A 22,926-nucleotide genomic window follows, 5' to 3' on the forward strand; every position below is an offset into this window, starting at 1 on the left:
GAGCACGATAGAAGGAATCCCGGTAACTACAGGTGGTCCCCAACTTATGGTTTGATTTTTTCACTTTATGATGGTCAGAAGCAGTGGGCGTTCAGTGGAAACCATACTTTGAATTTTGAACGCGGATCTTTTCCTGGGCTCGCAGCCTGCGTAATGATCCGCTCTCATGATGCTGGGCAGGGACAGGGAGCCGTGTGAGCACATGGTAGACACCTGATACACTCACAACCGTTCTGTTACTCACACAGCCCTTCTGTTTCTCACTTGCTGTGCAGTATCAGTCCATTACATGAGATATTCACCATTTTATCCTAAAATAGGCTCTGTGTTAGATGCTTTTGCCCAACTAAGGCTAATATAAGAGTTCTAAGCAGATTTAAGATAGGCAAGGCTAAGCTATGATGTCCAGGAGGTTACATGTATTAAACACATTTTTGACTTATGATATCGTGAACTTATGATGGGTTTATTAGGACATAACCCCATTGTATGTCGAGGAAGATCTGTATATCCTCAGGTTCAGACCCCACTACTCTTGAATAAAGCAGTCGCTTTGGCCTGTTTGACTTACCTTTCCATTTCATAGACTTAATGTCACTTGTTTTAGGTCAGTATCCCCCTTTCTGTAAAAGGAAGGATAATTATGGAAACTGTTGAAGGGATGTGCTACTTACATGGACAAGGCGTAATACACAAGGACCTAAAGCCTGAAAATATCCTCGTTGATGATGACTTTCACATTAAGGTAAATCATAATCTGAAGGTTTCTAGAAGATTGGGCTGATTTTAGTTTTAATTCTCTGCTATAAATCCATTTTTGTACCTGGTAGACCCCCTAAAGGAAGACCTCACTCAGCTTAGAACTGGCGACAGTGGTGCTGGAAGGTTCTGCCAAGCATTGACAAGAAAGATACAGACTCGATGGAGTTCATATTATTTGCTTATTTATTTACTCTCATCTACATTTTTTAACAGTTTTTTTTTTTTTAACTGTAACTTACTCCATTGTAGTAAAGGGAACAAAGGGAAGAGACTTTCCTCTTGTTCACTCAAGAGCAGATTTAACTAGGTGGAACGTCACATCTAATTGGTTTTGGCAGCAGGAATCCAAGCACGAGAATCTGAAAGGGGAAGCAGCATTTGGGGGCGAACTCAGGAACTGCTTACGCAGGCATCCTTCTACTACAAGATTCTGCTTCTAACACTTCCTTCTAGTCTTGGACAGATTTTTATTCCTACGACTATGAAAGAAGGTTCCTTCTTTACATTAATAACATTTCTTAATGTATCTCTTATGTTAAAATCTGGGGATTTTAGATCATCACATGCCAAAACCCATACCCATATGCTTGGATTCCTAGAGGCAAAAGTGGAACTGTCATCTTTGATTTCTTCGTAACTGTATGATTCTATTGTTCTGTACTTTTGCCCTTGCCACCTCTCTCTCTGTTCTGTGTCTGACCTTTGTATTTTTCTTTTTCCTTTCTTGTCCATTTTCCTTCTCTTTCCTATCCCATCTTCTCTTAGGTTCAGGCTACCAACTCAAAACAAGTAGCACTGCAGTCCTGAGGATAACTCAGGACTTTGGAGTCGTTAGAATCTCGCATCCATGGGCTTCGGGACACCATTTGGGAAAATTGAAGGTGCGGTATCTCGTCACCATCGGCTATACAGCTCTGATGAGAAGAAAATACCTTTTCTTCGTAGCCAGGAAGAAAAACAGTTTCCAGAAATTGTTGAAAAAATATGCAGAGTAAATGAGGAATTAGAATAAACATGTTTTGCTGTAGTTCATGTCAGAAATGACTTCTGCTTTTTCTCCTCCCTCCCCCTCCCCTAACCCCACTAACAAATTCCATGGTTTTATTGCACAAGAATTTGAGATGCCAGAATTTCACATGGACATTTCTTAGGGGACATTTTCCAGCTAGCCGAGAAAACACAAAGTTTCTATGAATTTGTTCAGAAGTAGCTGTTTTAAATCTATCTAATGTAAATTTCTGGAAATCCACTCTACCTCCCATCTATTAGTTAAGCCCCAAATTTAAAGACAAGTCTGATTTGCTTGTGGCTCTCACAGGACCATCTCATTGGTTTGATCTCTTGCAGATAGCTGATCTTGGCGTTGCGTCCTTTAAGATGTGGAGTAAACTGACTAAAGAGGAACATAATGAGCAGAGGAAATTGAATAGTGTCTCTAAGAAAAATGGCGGCACTCTTTGCTACATGGCCCCTGAGCATCTGAATGACATCAATGCAAAACCCTCGGAGAAGTCAGATGTGTACAGCTTTGGCATAGTACTTTGGGCAATATTTGCTAATAAGGAGCCCTATGAAAGTAAGACATTTGTAGAGGAGTGGGATCTGGGTATTAATCAAAACTGCTGAGTAAAATAGTGGCCTTCAATGAAGTCAGTTAAGATTATAACTGTCTGTTCATTTAATGTCTTTCTTACCCACTAGACTGTAAGCTACACAGGGACCATATCTGATTTATTCAGTGCTGTTTCCCCAGTCTATACACACACACACTGCCTGGAACAGTAGGTGCTCAATACCATGATGTTGAATGAATGAGTAGTCTCAGTTTAGGAATCAGGGATCACAGGACAAGTAGGAGCCTTGATGATGTATCTGAGTTTGGGAAGTGCCACAAAATTCCAGGATTCTTCCTGGACAGGAAAGCTTGCTTGCTTCTGCTTCTGAGACATAAACGTCATACTTTGATTCATTCATTTGCTCCTTCACTCGAGAATTATTTCTTTTCAGTACTTACTATGGGCACTTTAATTGGAATTAAGAATAAAGAGATGAGAAAAGACATGGTTGATGCAGGAGAACGGATATAGAACTAGTCATTCTTCAGGTTAATGGACATTTTCTGGTCCCATTTTCTTGGGCGATTATCGGCTCCCCTGGTTTAATGATCACCCATTGCCAAGGTCTCTCAAATCTCTTATCTCTAGCCCTGGCCTTGATATCCAGTTATCTGTTAGATCCATTACTCAGACCAGAGGAACCCCAAAGCAACATCCCCCCAAACAAATTCATCTTCTACATGCTGTCCTTGTAGTCCACGCAGCTTTGCTTTTCTCATGTTCAGAAAGTGGCATCACCATTCACCTACCGAGTCGCCAGACCAGAAACCTTATGCATCCCAGTCTCAGCTTTGCCCCTTGTCTCCCACATCCAATCAGACATCAAAACCTGTGAATTCAAGGTATACATATGATTCAAGATACATCTTGAATCCATCCACTCCTATCCCCACCAGACTCTCTGTAGTTCACACCCTCCATATTTCTGCTAAAGCCTGCTCATGCCATTTCTCATTCACATGACAGCCAAGCTGGTCATCCTAAAAGGCAAGTGTGACCATCTCACTCATCTATTTGAAATCTTTCCAAGACTCCCTGGGCCTTCAAGATAAAGTTCAGATTCTTCAGTAGGGAATACAAAGCCCTCTCTGATTTGGCTTCTCCAGCCTTCTCTAGCCTTACTCCTTACCTCTCTTTCTTTAGTCAGTATGCCTAGTTATAGTGAACTACTCATAATTCCTGGGACACGTCATGATTTCGGGGACTTCCAATCTATTCATATCCTGCTTCCCTAGCCTGGAATCCTCTCTGAGTCCTCCTTCCTGATCCTTTACGTGGATAAATCTTGCTTATTTCTCTTGACTCAGCAAAGCCTTCTCTGACCTCCTAGTCACGGTTGTGTTAGAAGAACCCTTTGCACGCACTTCTTGAATAGCAATTGCCACTCTGTGTTTTCAGTCACTCTCAGTAGATTGAGCTTCTTCCAGGTAAGAGCTGTAGCGTATTTGTCTTTATTAAAATCTGGAGTATGCCGTTGGTTTTATTTATATATTCTATTTATTCTGCCAGGAGGCCACTTTGTGGCGAATTCTGTCTCTCATCTGCCGAGGTCAGAATGTCATTTGATCGTCAGTGCCTAGTCAGAGGGTCATTCTGCCCCTATCGGATGAGACACCTATACTAAAAGCATACCCTGAGTAGAGAGAGATTAGCAGCGTTGTCCGAGTTCTGCCACCTCCCTGCCTGAGACACGCAGGACCTGAGAGAAAGTCAATTTAAATTCTTCTTTGTTTTATAGATGCGATCTGTGAACAGCAGTTGATAATGTGCATTAAATCTGGGAACAGGCCCAATGTGGGAGACATCCTCGAGTACTGCCCGGAGGAGATTATCAGCATCATGAAGCAGTGCTGGGAGGCGAGACCAGAAGCTCGGCCAACATTTACTGGTAAGAGCATCTTTTACGACTATATATTGCCAAGGAGGCAGTTTTTCCTAGTAAGACATTGTCAGGAAGTTGCTTTAAGTTTTCAAAAAACTCAGTTCCACTTGTGATTTCAAATTGGTTTTCTCGATTTCAGACATTTTGTTCAATGAAAAGATACCATCCCTCTCAAAAGCGTGAAGGCATACAAGGCCCTCTTATTTCTTTTTTTTTTCATAATTAACTTTTTAAAAATTGTGTTAAAATATACATAACACATCATTTGCCATGTTAACCTTCTTTAAGCGTACAGGTCAATGGTGTTAAGTACATTCACACTGTTGGGCCTGCGTCCCCACCAACCACCTCCAAAACTTCTTCATCTTCCCAAACGGAAACTTTGTACCCATTAAATACTAACTCCCCACTCCCCTTCCCCCAGCCCTTGGCAACCACCATTCTAACTTTTCATCTCTCAGAATTTATTCTGTTATTCCTATTATTACATAAATAGAAAGGTACTACTGTGGGTACCTCACGTAAGTGGGATCATACAGTGTTTGTCTTTTTGTGCCTGGCTTGTTTCAGTCAGCGTAATGTCAAGGTTCCTCCACGTTGTAGCCTGTGTCAGAAGTTCCTTCCTTTAGGGGCGCCTGGGTGGCACAGCGGTTAAGCGTCTGCCTTCGGCTCAGGGCGTGATCCCAGCGTTATGGGATCGAGCCCCACATCAGGCTCCTCTGCTATGAGCCTGCTTCTTCCTCTCCCACTCCCCCTGCTTGTGTTCCCTCTCTCGCTGGCTGTCTTTATCTCTGTCAAATAAATAAATAAAAATCTTAAAAAAAAAAAAAAAAGAAGTTCCTTCCTTTAATTATTGCTGAATGGCATGTCTTCTGTGGTATGTATAGACCACATTTTCTTTATTCATTCGTCTGTCAATGGATACTTTAGTTGCTTCCACTGGCCTCTTTACTTCTTAGCTTCTTTTATTTCTTCTCTCTCCCCTTGTGTAGCTGGCATCTTTGGAAATGTATGCTGTCATCGAGATGGGCCTTTAGTAGAGGGAGAGGGAAAGGGACATGCATGTTTGTCACCTCCTTGCACCTCTTCCCATTCCCCTGGGTTACCTAGGATCTCGTTAAGATCCTGGAGGCAGAGGAAAGAAAATGAGGTGAGCAAAAAATAAACAGTAAGAAGTCCCTTAGGAGCCTATTTATGCTATGCGAAAACAGAATTAAAGCCCCACCTACCACTACTTCCAAGGATTAGAGGGGTACTTTGATTTATTTGCTTGTTTTCTTATTCTCTTAGTCAGCCAATCGTCTCCTGACTTGGTCTCTTCTCTTCTTTCACGCCTTTTTCACTTTTTGAAATTAAGGTTCTTATGCTGAGATGCTTGTAGATTTACATGTGGTTGTAAGAAAAACACAGAGGAGTACCTGGTCGGCTCAGTTGGTAGAGCGTGTGACTCTTGATCTCGAGGGTTGTAAGTTTGAGCCCCAGGTTGGGCGTAAACATTACTTCAAAATCTTAAAAAAAAAAAAAAAAAAAAAAGAGGGGCACCTGGGTGGCTCAGTCAGTTAAGCCTCTGCCTTTGGCTCGGGTCTCCTGGGATCAAGCATTGGGCTCCCTGTTCCGTGGGGAGCCTGCTTCTCCCTCTTCCTCTGCCTGCTGCTCCCCCTGCTTGTGCTCTCTCTCTCTCTGTGCCAAATAAATAAAATAAAATCTAAAAAAAAAAAAAGAAGAAGAAGAAGAAAAGAAATAACAGAAATATCCCCTACCTTTTACTGAGTTTACCCCAATGATAACATCTGGCCAAACTACAGTATAGTATTACAACCGGGATATTGACTTTGATACAGTCGGATACAGAACATCTCCATCATCACAAGTGTCCCTTATGTTGCCCTCTAATAGTCACACCCACTTTCCTCCCCAGTCCCGCCCCCCTCCTTCACCTCTGCCGATCACTGATCTGTTCTCCATTTCTATCATTTTTTTGTCATTTCACGAATGTTACATAAATAGAATCATAAGATACTTTTTGGAAACCCTTTGGGATTGGCTTTTCGCCACTCAGCGTAATTCCCTAGAGATTCACTGTAGCAATGATTTGTTCCTTTATGTTGCCGAGTAGTGTTCCATGGTGTGGGTGTACCACTGTTTGTTCTCTCCTCGAAGGAAATCTGGTTTGTTCCCAGTTTTTGGCTGTTGTAACTAACACTGCTGTAAATATTCATGTTACAGGTTTTTGTGTGAATATAAGTCTTTATTTCTCTGGACTAAATACCCCAGGAGTGAGATAGTTAGGCTGTATGATAGTTTCACGATTGTTTTTTTTTGTGGGGGTTTTTTGCCACTGTTTTCCAGAGTGGTTGTACCGTTTTATGTTCCTACCAGCAATGTGAAACACCAGTGATCGTTTCTCTGCATCTTTGCTAGCATTTGATGTTGTCACTATGTCACTGTAGCCATTCTGATAGGTATGTAGTGATAGTTCACTGTGGTTTTAATTTGTATTTCTCCAATGGCTAATGATACTGAATTTATCTTTTTTTTCTGCTTGTTTGCTGTCTATCTGTTTTGGTGAAATGTTGCTTTATGTCTTTTGCCCATTTTCTAATTAAATTGCTTGGTTTTTTTACTGTTGAATTTTGAATGTTCTTTATATATTCTATATAGTATTCCCTCATTGGACATGTGGTTTGCAAATATTTTCTTCCAACATATAGTGCTTTTTTTTTTATCCTGTTAGCAGTGTCTTTCACAGAGTAAAAGTTTTTGATGAAGTCTAGTTTATTAATTTTTCCTTTTATGGATTGTGCTTTTGGTGTCAAGCCTAAGAACACTGTCAGGGTTAGATTTCAAAGACTTTCTGATATGTTTTATACTAAAATTCTTACAGTTTTACATTTAAGTTTGTGGTAAATATTTGTTTCCTATAATTGTCAAGGAAAATTTTTAATTGATAACCAAAGAACAATAGCACAGAACTAAATATTTGGTTGTCTTTCTTGCCAGTTATTCAATTTATATTTTATTGGAAAAATGCCACAATCTATTTTGAGTTAATTTTTGTATAAGATATGTGGCTTAGGTTGAAGTTCATTTTTTGCCTATGAATATCCTCTTGTTCCAGCACCACTTGTTGAAAGTCTATTGTTCTGGGGCGTCTGAGTGGCTCAGTCAGTTAAATGTCTGCCTTCGGCTCAGGTCATGATCGTGGAGCCCCGTGTCAGACTCCCTGCTCAGTGGGGAGCCTGCTTCTCCCTCTGCCCCTCACCTCGCTTATGCACTCTCAAATAAATAAATAAAATCTTAAAAAAAGAAAGAAAGAAAGAAAGTCTATCTTTCCTCCATTGAATGGCAGAAATCAGTTGGGATATTTGTATGGGTTTATTTCTGGGTTCTCTATTCTGGCCCATTGATCTGTGCATCTGTCCCTCTGCCAATACCCACAGTCTTAATATAGTGATATGTCTTAAAACTGGGTAGACTGATTCCTCCCATTTTTTTCTTTATTTAAAAAATTATTTTAGCTACTCTAGTTCCTCTGTGTTTCCATATGCAATTTAGAAAAATCTTGTCTATATCTACAAAAAAAAATTTTTTTCACCCAGATTTGGATAGAAATTATGTTAAATCATATATCCATTTGGGGAGAATTGAGATCTTTACTATATTGAGTTTTCTAATCCATGAACACAATATGTCTCTTCATTTATTTATATCTTCTTTGATTTATCTTATCAGGGTTGTGTAGTTTTCAGCATACAAGTCCTATATATTTCTATTTTTTGAGCAATTACGAGTAGGTTATATTTTAAATTTAGGTGTCCATGTGTTCATTGCTAGAATATAGAAATATAGTTGATTTTTTGTATGTTAATCTTGTATCTTATGATCTTATTGAACTGACTTATTAATTCTAGCAGTTTTTTGGGAGATCTGTTTTAGATTTTCATGTCATCTCCAAATAGGGACAGTTTTATTTCTTCCTTTCTGATCTGTATGACTTTTATTTCCTTTTCTTACTTTATCAGATTGGCTAGAATTTCTAGCATTTTCTTAAATAAGAGCAGTGAGAGCAGACACCTTCACCTTTTCTCAGTATTAGGGGAAAGCACTCAGATTTTCAGTATGAAGTATGTTAGCAGTAGGTATTTTGTAGATACTGTTTATCACTTGATGAAGTTCACCATATTTATTCTTATTTTGCTGAGAATTTATCATGAATGGGTTTTGAATTTGGCAAATGCTTTTTCTGCCTTGATTGGTATGGTAATGTGATTTCCTTTCTTTTCACTGTTAATATGGTTAATTCCATTGATTAATTTTTGCATAACAAACCAGCCTTGCATCCCAGGAATAAAACCTATTTGGTAGTGGTGTATGATCTTTTAATATATTGCTAAATTCCATTTGCTAATATTTTGTGGAGACTTTTGGAAGTATATTCATGAGGATATTGGTCTATATCTTTCTGCTTTTTGTATTATCTTTGTCTGGTTTTGATATCAGGATCAATATTGGCTTCATAAAATAAATTGAGAAGTTTTCCCTCCTATTTTTAGAAGAGAATGGGGGTTAAGTGATGTTAATTCTTTAAAAGTTTGGTAGAATTCTCCCAAGAAACTATCCGGGCCTGGAAATTTCTTTTTTGGGAGTTTTTAAATTGTAAAGTTGATTTCTTTTATAATATAGGAGCTATCAAGGTGATGTGTTTTACATCAGAGCAGTCTTTTATATCAAAGTAGTGTATCAAATACTTTGGTAGTTCTGCTTGTGGTAGTTTGTATTTTTTGAGGACTATATTCATTCAGTATATTTCATTTGTCAAATCTGTATGTGTAAAGTTGTTTGTAGTATCTCTTATCATTGTTGAGATATCTGCAGCGTTTGTAGTGATATCCCCTGTTTCATTCCTGATACTGTTTATGTCTTCTGTTTTCCTTTGTCAGTCTTCCTATTGATTTTTCAAATAACCAGCTTTTTGTTTCATGGATTTACCCTATTGTTTTTATGTTTTCCATTTCATAGATTCCTGTTCTTCATCACTTCCTTTCTTCTACTTCTTGTTTTGTTCTTCTTTTTCTAAGTTCTTGAGGTGGGAACTTTGATTATTGATTTCGATTTGACACCTTTACTTTTTTCTAATGTGTATGTAATGCCATAAATTTCCTTCTCAACCCTGCTTTAGTTATGTCCCACACATTCTGATATATTGGTTTTTTTCTTTTTTTTCATTTACTTCATTGCATTTTTAAATTTTCCTTGAGACTTTCTCTTTGGTCTGTGCGTTATTTAGAAGTATGTTGTTCAGTTTCCAGGAGTTTGGAGATTTTCCTGTTATCTTTCTGTTACTGATTCTGGCTTGATTTCATTTTAGTCAGAGAACACATTCTGTGTATTTAACTTCTGTCAGATTTATTGAGGTTTATTCTGTGGCCCCGGATATGGTGTATCTTGGGATATGTTCTGTGGACTCTTGAAAGGAATGGATTATTCTGCTGTCATCGGGTAGAGTGTTAGAACCTGTTGGTGATGATGTTGAGTTCTTCTATGCCTTGGCTGATCTCCAGCTATAACTTGTCAGCTCTTAGTTTTATCATCATTTGCTTTATAGATTTTCCATCTCTGTTGTTTGGACATATACCTTTAGGATTGCTATGTCTTGATGGAGTGATCCTTTTATCATTTTATAAATGTCCCTTTTTGTCTCCAGTAATCATCTTTGCTCTGAGGTCTACTTTATTGGATATTAGTATAGCCACCCTTCTTTCCTTTTATTAATATTTATATGATATATCTTTCCCCATCTTTTTAGCTTAAATTGTCTATAATCATTATATGTGAAGTGAGTTTCTTGTGACAGCATATACCTGGGTTTCCTTAATCTATTCTGCCAATGTCTGTCTTTTGATTGGTGTTTTTAGACCATATTAATGTAGTGTAATTATTGATATGTTAGAGCTCACATTTGCCATTTTATTTTGGTTTTTGTTCTTTCTGTTTTTCATTTCTCTGTTTTCTTTTTGCTGCCTCCCTGTGCATTCTTGAACATTTTTAGAATCCCATTTGAATTTATCAATAGTGTCTTTTCTCTCCCTTTCTCTTTCTCTTTCTTTCTTCTTTTCTTTCTTTTCTTTCTTTCTTTCTTTCTTTCTTTCCCTTTTTCTTTAAAAAAAAGAGAATGCTTGCACATATGAGCAGGGGAGGGGCAGAGGAAGAGAATCTTAAGCAGGCCCCATGCCCCAGCGCAGGGTCCAATGTGGGGCTCATCTCACAACCCTGAGATCATGACCTGAGCTGAAATCAAGAGCTGGACACTTAACTGACGGAGTCGCCCAGGCGCCCCTGAATTTATCAATAGTATATTCGAGGGTAGTTTTTCCAGTGGATACTCTAGATGTTACATTATTTGTACATAATTTATCACAGTATACTGATGTTATTTTACCAGTTTGAGTGAAGTAGAAAAACTTCCTTTACCTTTCTCTGCATATAATTGCCTTAAGTATGTCCTCTACGTATTTTAGAATACATTGACATTGTTACAGTTTTGCTTCAACTGTCAGTCATAGTTTAGAAAACTCGAAAAGAGAAAGAAAGTGTGTTGTATTTACCCATATTTTTTTATTCCTGTGTTTGGGGTGTTTTTTGTAGTACTACTTCTGACACTAAAGGTGTCACAACTAGATGTCCTGTTCCATTAAATTCTGACGCTAACCACCTGGAGTTATTGTCAGACTCCACAGGTTTAAGGGCTTAGCCCTGCTGTAAGATTGTCCCCACTTTAGACACCAGATGCAGATAGGATGCCCAGGCTACCCACACTGCTGTTTCACCAAATACAAATTTGAAGGTCCTCATAATACCCTCTTAAAGTTCAATAATTCACTAGAACAACTCATAGAACTCAGGAAAACATTTTATTGTATTAACTGGGTTATTATAAAGGATACAACTCAGGAATAGCCAAAGGAAGAGATTCATTAAGTAAGTTATTGGTGGTGGGAGTGGTGTGTCACAGAGTTCTCATGCCCTCTTTGGGCATGCCACTTTTCCAACAATGTACTCACTCAATGTACTCACTGGTGGAAGCTCTCCAAACCCCATTGTTGAGGGGTTTTCACGGAGGTTTCATTAGGTAGGCAGTATTGATTAAATCACTGGTCATTGGTGACTGAACTAAATTTCTATTCCCTCTCCCCTCGCTGGTGGACAGGGAGTGGTACTGAAAGCTCCAACCTTGTAATCCTAACTAGGTCTTTCTGGTAACCAGCTCCCAGCCTGAAGCTCTCTAGCTTCTCCTCCCCATCCCTCTAGCTAGGAGCCATTCCTTACCATATAAAAGACACTCTTACTGCTTAGGAGATCCCAGGGATTTGGGGAGCTCTCTGCCATGAACCAGCTGAAGCTGGGAAAAAGAACAAATATTTGCTTTTTAATTATACCACATGTGTTCTTTCTTCCTCCCTATTGTTCCAAGGTATCTTCTTTTATCATTTCCTTCTTGTTTAGGAAGTTCCTTTAGCCATTCTTTGATGTTGTGTCTACTAGGGACAAATTATCATAGTTTTTCTTCATTTGAGAATATCTTGATCTTACCTTCATTTCTGTAGGATATTTTTGCTGGGTGTAGGTTTCTGCGTTGACAATTCCTTTCTTTCAGGACTTAATATTGTGCCACTTACTCTGGCCTCCGTGGTTTTAGGTAAGAAATCCTTTTTTTTAACCAATAGGTAAGGTATTTTTGTCTGGCTGCTTTCACAACTTTTTCTTTATCTTTCAGAGGTTTAATTATTATTTGTCTTGGTATGAATTTGTTTGGGTTTATTCTGTTTGAGTTTTGTTTTGATTTTTCAATCTGTGGATGTATGTCCCTCGCCAAATTTGAGCAGCTTTCAGCCATTAATCTCTTAAAGAGTACTTTTTTTTAGCCATGCTCTCTTTTTCTTTTCTGAGATTAGGATAACAGAAATACTAGATCTTTTGTTATAGTTTCACTTGTCCCTAGGCTCTATACACCTTTTTTTTTTCTCAGTTTATTTTCTTTCTCTTGATCAGATTGGGTTATTTCTATCATTCTGTCTTCCAGCTCACTGACTTCCCTCTCTCCCCTTTATTCTGCTGTTGAACACATCCATTTTGGCTTACTATATTTTTCAGTTCAAAAATTTCATTGAGCTTTCTTTTATATCTTCTGTTTCTTTGTTGAGGCTTTCTGTTTTTTCATTTGTTTTAAGCTTATTTGTAATTGCTTGTTGAAGCATTTGTATCATGGCATTTTTTAAACAGCTAAATCTAATATCTCTGGTATCTTGGTGTTGGTGTCTATTGATTGATTATCTTTTCTCCTCCAGTTTTAGATCTTCCTGGTTCTTAGTGATGTGGTTTTGGAATATAGGTGAGGTTCAGGGGGGTGGAGTCCGGAGCTGATGACCAAGAAAGAATTCTTGAGACGTCCTTGGTGCAAAATTGGTGGTTTATTAAAGCACGGGAACAGGACCCGTGGGCATAAAGAGCCGCTGCCCCAGGTTGTGAGGGGTGGCTGATTATATACTATGGGGTTGGGGGAGGTAAGGGAACAGGGAGGTTGAGAAAGTACTTTCATATGTTAAAGAAGACTCACAAGATACCCGAGGCCTTGCCATTGTCAAATTAAGGTTGTTTTTCCCTCTAGCAAGGCATTAGCATGAGAGGGTTGGGAGCTTCCTAGAAGAATGTCACACATGTCCCACCCAAGAGTGAGAGGTGGGGGGAGATTGCAGGGTGTCAGTTTATGCTTTGTCTTCAGCCAAACCTTCTGCTCCCTCATCATCAGTGTGATGAGTGATTTTTCTCTTGAAACTTGTACATTTTCTTACAGTATTAGGAGATTCCAGATCTTCTTCAAGCCTTCTCTTTTAGCTGGGCTTTTCTGACATGGCTTTGGCAGTGGAAGGGTGGCTGCCACCTTGTTTGACAGGTAGAAGTAAGTCCAGGTTTTCTACTGAGCCCTGTTGACGTCTGAGGCAGGGGGCCTCCTTGTTTGTACTGGTCAGGGTGGAAGTTCCAGTGGATTCCACCTGGTCTCCATGGACACTGCAAGGGAGGTGAAAATTCTGACTCCCACTGGGGCCTCTCCTGACACTTCTCCATTGGAATGGGTGAGAGCACCTTATTACTGCCAAGTAAGGGTGCAAGTCCAGTTTACCCTCATAGTCCACTGATACCACCGCATAGAGAGGCTCATTACCATCTAGCAGGAAGGAAAGACCTGGCTTGCTATTTGACCTTCTCTGACATCACCCTGGTGGGGGTGTTGGAGTACGCTGTTACAGTTTCATGAGGTTTGGAAGTCTTAGTTCTCCTTACTTGGCCTTTGGTGGCGAGGTTGGGAGTGGAGCCAGTGTTTTCTGTGATGCTTGGCTGGAGAGTGGTTATAGACTAAAGGTCTTTTGTCTTGCTGAGCTGCCCCTTCCTTAGTCCTTTGGCTAGAAAGAGCAGGCTTTTGTTAGGCTTTTTCTGTTGTTGTTGGGTTGCCGTCTTCCTTAACTCCAAGTCTGGGATCTAAGAGGCAGAAAGAAATCCTAGTGAACTCATCGCTATGTCTTTCCTCAGATCCCAAAGTCCCTAGTATGTCTGTCCTTTTCTTTTCTCCTTTCAGACTCTTTTTATGTTTATTTTATATGTGATATTTAGGGGTTCTTGTGCTTAGAGGGAGAAATGAGGAAAAATATGTCTACTTCATCTTCCTGAAAGTGGAAGGTGCCTTTTTCTTTTAAGGCTAGCAGCTTTTAACTCTTTATATCAAATCTTTATTCAGAGTATTCTGTCCTATAATAATTCTGATGCCAGAGAGACAGAAACAAGGAGTCTGTCCATCCCTGTTCACTTGGAGAGTAATTCATATTAGATAGATCTCTGTGCTGCAGCCAGAGAAACATGCTGTTAGGCAGTAGCTCTTGTTTCCAGTGTTATTTTGTCCCTCCTTCTGTCCACCTAGTTATTGGTCTTACTAGTCTGTTCATGTAAGTCAGTGATTTGGCATTAAAATTTTTATTTTACTGGTTTGTCCGCAGGTTAAGGTAAGTGATTCAAAGATAATAGATTACTAATATTTAAATTTTACTTTAGAAAATACCTAAGAAATTGAAAGTACTATTTTTTTTTTACAGGTATTGAAGAAAAATTCAGGCCTTTTTATGTAGATCAATTAGAAGAAAATGTAGAAGACGATGTGATAAGTTTAAAGGTACGTAACATAGCAGGTACTCAAAGCATTAACATATCAAAGCATATATATTATCAATCTTGAAAAACAAAGCAATGTAATTTGTTACCAAGATTTAAGGTAAGTGAACTTGATAACCACATGAAACTAAATTAGGGGTTTTATACAGATATCATCAGGTCGGCATACTGGACCCATTCCTCCATCAAAACTAATGAAATGAGAGAAATTATATATAGCAATATGAAAACAAAAGCACAATGTCACCGGAATAGAATGGAAAGTACCGTAGGTGGATCAGTCATTTTGAGGAACTCTCGAAAGGTAGAAAGCCAACAGAATTATATTTGCCAAGTCATAGAACAGAAGAAGAAAATGCTAACCCAGAACATTATGCTGAAGAAGTACTGGCGGAGCAAGCCTTGCGTCCGTGTGTAGAAGAAACAGAATGGTCACCTGGCCCATGATGGTAAGATTGTCCTTTGGGAACCATGGTTGTGCGAGTTACAAGAGTTCCCTTGTGCTGAGCAACAAACGGGAGCAGTAGCTGCCCCAACCTGAAACAGTAAATTGGGTGTCTGGGGTCTGAGAAGTATGTCAAAGGTTGTTACCAGCTAAGTAACCAAGAGAAACAAAGACCTTCCCTACATACACACTTAGGAAACAAGTTGCTGGCATAAGTCTTACGGCAACATGCTGCTATAATCGTGAGGGGGAGACTACAGTAGATAAAACAGGCAGGCATATGGAGATTTTAAAATACAGATAAAAAACTAGAGAGTCAAGAATTACCAGACCTTTGAGGGATACCTACACTCTAAAAGGAGAGGTATCCAATGGAAACCATTCTTGGGCATCCAAAGCCCGACAGGAAGGATAGTCACTACACCACAATAATCAGGAATATTTCATAATGATAGAAAGTTCAGTTCACCAGGAAGATAATAACAGCTTTAAATATGTAATATGCCCTTGGTCACATGGTCTCCGTATATATAAAGCAAAACTTTTCAAAACTCAAAGGAAAAATAGACAAATTGGAGATTTTCATACAAATTTCTCTTTAACTGATAGAACAAATGGACAAAAAAATCAGTAAGGATATAGAAAATTTGAAGAACATGAGTAACGTTTGAGTGAATGAAAATATATAAAAGACGGCACTTAATAACTGTGGAATACTTACCTTTAAAGGCTTTTCAAGAACACACAGAACATACTTTAAAATTGACCATGTCCTGGGAAATAAAACAATTAACAACCAATTTAAAAGGATTGTAATCATATAAGAATTTTCTCCGATTTTATTTCAGTTATGCTACAAATTAAAGTTAGAAAATCTCATGTGGTTAGAAGTTTAAAAATGTACTTTTAAATACTCTGTGGATCAAAAAGGAAGTCACAGTGGAACTTAGAAAAATTTAAAACTGAAGACTAACAAAAACACTACATATTAAAATGCAAATATGACGAAGAAAAAAACTTAAAGGAAATGCCAAAATATTATTAATTTTGTGCTTGGAGTGGAGGCAGTATGTGTAGGTTTCTTTTTAAGTATAATTCTGTACATTTTCTATACTTTCAATAATGAGTAGTATCACTTTTATAGCAAAAAAGTTTCTTTTTCTACTTTTTAAAATTTTGGTAAAATATACATAACAAAATTTACCCTCTTACCTATTTTTCCTTTTCTTTTTTAAAGATTTGTTTATTTTTTTTAGAGGGAAAGTGAGCGCACATCAGGGGGAGGGCAGAGGGAGAGGGAGAGACTTACGCTGACTGGGTGCTGACCGCAGAGGCTAACGCGGGGCTCTATCTCATGACCCGGAGATCACAACCTGAGCTGAAACCAAGAGTCAGTCGCTTAAGGGACTGCACCACCCAGGCGCCCCACATCGTACCCATTTTTAAGTATACGATTCAGTGGCGTTAAGTACACGCACAATGTTGTACACACGTCGCTCGTTTCCATTTCCATTTTTAAAAATCCCGAACAGAAATTAAATATCCATTAAACAAGAGCCCGCCATTGCTCCCTCTCCCCAGCCCCTGGTAACGTTTAATTCCAGTTTCTGTCGATGAATGTGCCTCTTAGGTACCTTACAGACATGGGGATCAGACAATATTTGTCTTTTTGTGTCTACCCAGTTTCAAGAAGCATAATGTTTTCGAGGTTCATCCATATGGTAGCATGTGTTAGAGCTTCATTTCTTTTTAAGGCTGAATAAGTCTCCATTTTATGTGTATATCACAGTTTGATTATTGATTCAGCCGCGATGGGTACTAAGTTGTTTCTACCTTTTATCTGAGAATAATGCTGCTATGAACATTGGTGTACAATTTTTTTTGAGCTCCTCCCTTAAAAATTCTTTTGGGTATATACGTAAGAGTGGAATTGCTATGTCGTATGATAATAGTATATTTAACTTTTGAGGAACCATCAAGTTGTTTTCTGTAATGGCCCTACCACTTTACATTTCCACCCGCGATGCATAAGATTCCGATTTCTCTACATTCTTACCAACACTTTTCATTCTCTGGGTTTTGTTTTTTAAATATAGCCGTTCTAATGAGTATGAAGTCATGTATATCTTATATGGTGGCTTTGATGAATATTTTCCTAATGACTAATGATGTTGAGCATCTTTTCCTGTGCCATTTGTATATCTTCTTTAGAGGAATGTTTATTCAAGCCCTTGGGTCATTTTTTAGTTGAATTGTTTGTGTTTTATTGTCAAATTGTACGAATTCTTTATGTAATCTGGATATTCATCCCTTATCAGAGATACGTGATTTGCAAATATTTTTCTTCCTATTCTGTGAGTTATCTTTTTTCTCTATTGATAGTGTCCTTGGATGCAGAGGTTTTAATTTTGATGTAGTCCAGTTTATTGATTTTTATTTTGGTGCCTATGTTATTGGTGTCCTATTTGAGAAATTATTGTCAAATTGAATGTCATGAATCTTTTGCCCTATTTTTCTTCTAATGTTTATATGGTTTGAGCACTTAAGCTTCAGTCTTTGGTCCATGTGAGTTAATTTTTGTATATATTAAAGGTAAGGGTCCAGCTTCATTCTTTTAGATGTGGATATCCTGTGTTCCCCCACTGCATGGTCTTAGCACCCTTGTTGAAAATCAGTTGGCCATGCTAGGGTTTATTTCTGGGTTCTCTATTATCTTCCATTGGTCTCTGCCCTGTCCTTAGACCAACACCACACTGTTTTGATTACTGTAGTCTTGTAGTAAGTTTTGAAATCAGGAAGTGTGAACCCTCCAAATTTGTTCTTCCTTTTTAAGATTGTTTTGGCTATTTGGGGAAAAAAGTTTCTTTTTAAAGAAAGATTTATTCCTTGTTAGAGCTATATGAAATCTCTACCATTTGAAAAGATTCATTTTTCTTATAATAATTTTCTGGAACTATTTTCTACTCTTCACTAAAGTGTACACGTACGCTGTTAATTACAGAAAGAGTATCCAGATGCAGCCCAGAATTCATTTGTGAAGAGAATGCATTCTCTCCAGATTGACTGTACAGCAATACCTCCAAGCAGGTCAAATTCAGGTAACACCCTATGACTGAAAGTAATGTATTCACTTGTTTGTTCGTGCATTCACTCCGTTCTCGAGAATACTCTTCACGACCTTATAAGAAACAGAAGAAGCTATAAAATTTAACCCCTGCCTTAAAGGAATTTATAATATATTTGGGAGTGAAGATACATATATTTGAAATAGTAAATAACAGTGCATTCACCAAAATCACAAAGCATCCTGAACATAAGAGGCCTAACATACCTGATAGGGAGAAAGTGACAACTCAGGAACAAGAGGGGACGTGTGTGGAAGCAAGGTCCTTGAGGTCAGGGATGACAGATTGGGAGAACAAGCAGAGAGGTTGATCTCAGATTCAAGGAGGGATACTTTTTTCATTATAACAAAAGGGAAGACAGAGTATAGGGTATGGAAGCCACTCATTAGCTATCTCTTCTAGGGCAAGTTAAGCTCTTGTAAACCCCATCCATCAAATCATGATAATAATTGCTCCTACCCTTACAGGGCTTTTAAAGAATAAAAGAATCCATGGAAGGTGCTTACCACCAAGCTGCTCCTCTTCTTACCTTATAGTCCCCGCCTCACGCCAAGGCGACAGCCACCGTCTCTGCTACAACACAAGTCCCTTTCTTCCTTGGTCATTCCTGTGACACTCACGTTTCTGTTGCCCGTTAACATTTCCCCACTGCTCTCTCACCACCATGCATGGACTTCTACGAATTACCTACGTAACTTGTAGGAAGAGGATGGTCAAGTAAATGTTTTTTTGTTCTCAAAGGTTTCAGTATGCTATTCTGAGATACAGATGTGTGATGGTGCTCAGGTTTTATTTTACTTCTTGTTGCTTTATGAAACTCTTTCCAATGTTGATCATTTCTTCTCAGCCCCAGAACAGCCCAGCTCGCTGCACAGTTCCCAGGGACTTGGGATAGGTCCCGTGGAGGAGTCCTGGTTCGCTCCCTCCCTAGATAATCAGCAGGAGGAGAATCAGCTCAGCTTGCAGAGTAAACTCCAGGAGGAAGCCAACTACCATCTTTTTGGAAGCCGCATGGATAGGCAGACAAAACCGCTCAGACAGAATGTGGCTTATAATAGAGAAGAGGAAAGGAGACGAAGGGTCTCCCATGACCCTTTTGCGCAGCAGAGACCTCATGAGAACGTTCAGAACCCAGGAGTAAAAGGCCTTCCTTATTCTAGTGCAGCCAGTCCTGGTAATGCCCTACATCAATCAACGGGGCTAACCAGCCAACCCCAAGTACTATACTGGAACAATGGATTATACAATCCATTCACTTTTGGAACAAGACCACAGGATCTGGGAACGGCAGGCTCAAGAGTTTGGTATGGGCCAAATCCAAGCCATATGCCAAGCGTGCATAAAACTCCAGTGCCTGAGACCAACCTACTGGGAAACACACCCACCATTCCATTCACCTCTTTCCCATCAAGAGGTAAACAGTTTTTTTAGCTATAATTTTTTTTAAATGTTTCTGAAAATAAAGCAGCCATTAGCTCTGTTGTAGACTCTGAGGTAACAAGGTGAGTTGCTCGTGGTCGTTGGACGCCAGATGCAGTTTGCACCTGTGGGATAGTCTCCATCAGACCACTTGCCTCGGTCTGGGTGGGATTCATTGCAGCTACCTGCAAATGGTGGGTTACAGGTCATTTTCATTAGTAGCTGTCTTCTGCTCTAATCTGCATCACAGTGGTCCCATTATACCCAATCTCTGATGGAAGCGAAGGTCATTGCTTGTGTTCTTTTACTTGCTTGCTGTTTTCTGAAGGTTAAGAAAGAAGTCTTGGATATTTTAATTCTTACCTTATATAGGCCAAAGACTGTCATTTGTGATGAAACCAAAATGTTGGGCTACCATCACCACCATTTATCTCCAGAGCTCTTTTCATCTTCCCAAACCGAAACTCTGTACTCATCAGACCCTAATTCCCCACTCCTCTCCCCCTAGTCCCTGGTAGCCACCGGTCTACTTTGCATCTTTATGGATTTGACTACTCTAGGGTACTTCTTATAAGTGGAATCGTACGGTCTTTGTCCTCTTGTGACTGGCTTATTTCACTAAGCACAATGTCCTAAAGATTCATCCATGTTGTAGCGTGTGTCAGGATTTCCTTCCTGTTTAAGGCTGAAAACTATCCCATTGCCAGTATATAACACATTTTGCTTATCTGTTCCTCTGTTGATGGACACTGGGTGACTTCCACTTTTTGGCTGTTGTGAACAATGCTGCTGTAGACATGGGTGCATAAATATCTGTTTGAGGCCCTGCTTTCAATTCCTTTGGGTATATACCCAGAAGTGGAATTGCTGGATCTTAGGGTAATTCTATTTTTAATTTTTGAGGAACCTCCATACTGTTTACCACACCATTTTATATTCCCACCAGCAGCACACAGGGGTTCCAGTTCATCCACATCCTTGCCAACACTTGTTACTTTCTGTTTTTGTGTTTGTTTTTTGTAATAGTCATCCTGATGGATGTGAGGTTGGTTCAGCTACATTTTAAAGAAGAAAATTTCAAAGGTTGGCATAGGATAAATAATTTAACTTATGCATCTGGAGTAAAGCTCTACCCTTTTACCATGTTGTCCATTTATTTCTCTTGCTTTCAATCTAAATATACTTACCTGTGTGTTTCACTCGATTCAGATGAGTCTGTGAAATGTGCCATATACAACAGTGCTGGCATTCAGGTTGGAGACCATAATTATATGGAGATTGGTGGAATGAATTCAGTGCTACCGGACATGAACTTGAAAGAAGAGCCAGCTTCTAAGTACCAAGATATCTTTGGTAAGATGCCCTTTAAGGACCCATTGTCTAGCAACCTTGAACTTTCTTATTGTTTAGAGGGATACAGTGGAATCCTGAAATTTCTCTGATTATTCTCGCTGAAAGTTGCCCCATGTTTTCTCTGTAAAGTGTCTCTGTAATTTCCATATAATTCCTTTATGATTTATTTATGTTTAAGAAGGGGATAAGTATAATATCTAATTGACGGATTTGTTACGAAAATTAAATGAGTCAATATGTACGAAGAGCTTAGAACCCTGCCTGGCACATAGTAAGATCTGTGAAAGTGTTGAACACATCACCATCATCATCGTCATCGTGATCAATATCACTGCTTAGACCTAGGAGAGGTAGTTCCCTCACATCTTCATCAAAAGGGGTTCTGAAAAGATAGAAGACTATTCCCTCAACAGCACCTCTGTAATAAAAACAAGAGAGCTTTCTTTTATAGGGTTCCACTACACAGGCTCATAACATGAATCCCAAAACACAACCTGGGAAACACGAGCATGAGGCCAAAACAACGGGATTTAAGAACCCAGCTTTGTGATCAACCCCAGGATTGGCAAAATGTTTCTATCAAGGGCCGGATAGTCAATATTTTAGGTTTCACTGGCCCTGAGGTCTCTGTTGCAACTACTCAACTGACATTGTAGTACAATACTAGCCACAGATGATATGTACGTATGTGCGTGGATGTGTTCCAATAAAACTTTATTTACAAAAACAGGCAGCAGGCCAGATTTGGCCCAGAGGCCATAGTTTGCCAATCCCTGGCCCAATCCATTTGAAGAATAGTCCCCCTTAGGAGGTTCGTAACTTTTGGGGTGACACAGGTACCTTTGAGAATCTGATGAAGGGTCCCTTTCCCAGACAGGTATTGACAAAATTTGGGAAATGTCATGGGAGGTTTTGGGGTTGCTGACATCCAGTAGTGAGGACAGAAGCTGCATTATGGGGAGCTAAGGAAAGAATGGGAGTTGGGGGGTTGAGTGTGAGATGTCGTTTTCCTTATATTCAGCTTATTGGGGTGAGATGAGGATCAAGGAAAGTGTGTGTGGTGGTGGTTTTCTACTTTAATTTCTTTTTGTTATTTTTATGAAGGCCTAAGGAGGAGGAACCAGTAGAAAGGGAGGCTGTGGCTGTAGGAGAAGAGAAGGTAGCACTTAGGGTAGAGGAGAGAGGAGTCCCAAAATAGACCTTGAAAAGTAGATACCTCATTCCGTAAAAGACAAAGGAAGGCATGGTACTTGCACGAGTTCACACTTGATGGTCTCGGTTTCCCTAAGTAAGAGGAAAGTGAACTGTTGGGTGCAGGGGATCAGGAGCTGAATGACCTTGATTCTAACCAGATATAAGTAGACAATGCCAAAAGGAACAAAAATGGTGTTTTGCCTCTTTACATCAGGAAGGTCTGATATTAACAGGGCCACTGGCCAAGGTTGTATAGAACAGCCTGGTAGCCAAGCAGGGCTTTTATTCCCAAAGCCATCAGCTGTGGCTCAGAGAGGTATCTGCTAGGAGGAAGAGGTTCTCTGTGGTATTCACTGAAACACTCCAAATGGGCTTCCCGACAGGTAAAGACTCACCTCACGGGTCAACAATTCTATAATTAAATTATCTTTTTTACTGTCTCCCAATACTCTTTATACAGGTTTTTGAAACTAGAATGTTCAAATGGATTGTAGCCTGATGCCTTCTTCTCTTTTCTGTTTGGCAGAAAATGTCACTAGTCTGACAGATAAACATCTGGACCCAGTCAGGGAAAATCTGGGAAAGCAATGGAAAAACTGTGCCCGTAAGTTGGGCTTCACTGAACCTCAGATTGATGAAATTGACCATGACTATGAGCGCGATGGACTAAAAGAAAAAGTTTACCAGATGCTCCAAAAGTGGCTGATGAGGGAAGGCAATAAGGGGGCCACGGTGGGAAAGCTGGCCTATGCGCTCTACCAGTGTTCCAGAATAGACCTTCTGAACTATTTGGTACATATCAGCCAGAGCTAACTCCAGAAGGGGCTTTGGCAGCATGAGGTAATCTCCTCACCTTGTGAATACGTAACCCACTGAAAGTGTACTGCCTCAGATCCTTCAGCGTTCTTTCCT

At 39.4% G+C, this 22,926-nt stretch overlaps 1 protein-coding gene across 1 annotated transcript in view; it reads left to right on the forward strand.

Moving 5' to 3' along the window:
- The window catches only part of RIPK1 (receptor interacting serine/threonine kinase 1), a 40,094-nt gene that overhangs the window by 15,453 nt on the left and 1,715 nt on the right, over positions 1 to 22,926 (forward strand). The window contains exons 4-11 of the mRNA XM_008692863.2: positions 608 to 745; positions 2,110 to 2,338; positions 4,117 to 4,266; positions 14,403 to 14,479; positions 17,925 to 18,021; positions 18,896 to 19,462; positions 20,677 to 20,820; positions 22,541 to 22,854. Of these exons, the coding sequence (XP_008691085.1) occupies positions 608 to 745; positions 2,110 to 2,338; positions 4,117 to 4,266; positions 14,403 to 14,479; positions 17,925 to 18,021; positions 18,896 to 19,462; positions 20,677 to 20,820; positions 22,541 to 22,827 (1,689 nt within the window). The 3' untranslated portion in view covers positions 22,828 to 22,854. The remainder of the gene's footprint in view (positions 1 to 607; positions 746 to 2,109; positions 2,339 to 4,116; positions 4,267 to 14,402; positions 14,480 to 17,924; positions 18,022 to 18,895; positions 19,463 to 20,676; positions 20,821 to 22,540; positions 22,855 to 22,926) is intronic.

Source organism: Ursus maritimus, unplaced genomic scaffold (genome assembly GCF_017311325.1).
Source record: "Ursus maritimus isolate PB19 unplaced genomic scaffold, ASM1731132v1 scaffold_30, whole genome shotgun sequence".
Classification (NCBI taxonomy): domain Eukaryota; kingdom Metazoa; phylum Chordata; class Mammalia; order Carnivora; family Ursidae; genus Ursus; species Ursus maritimus.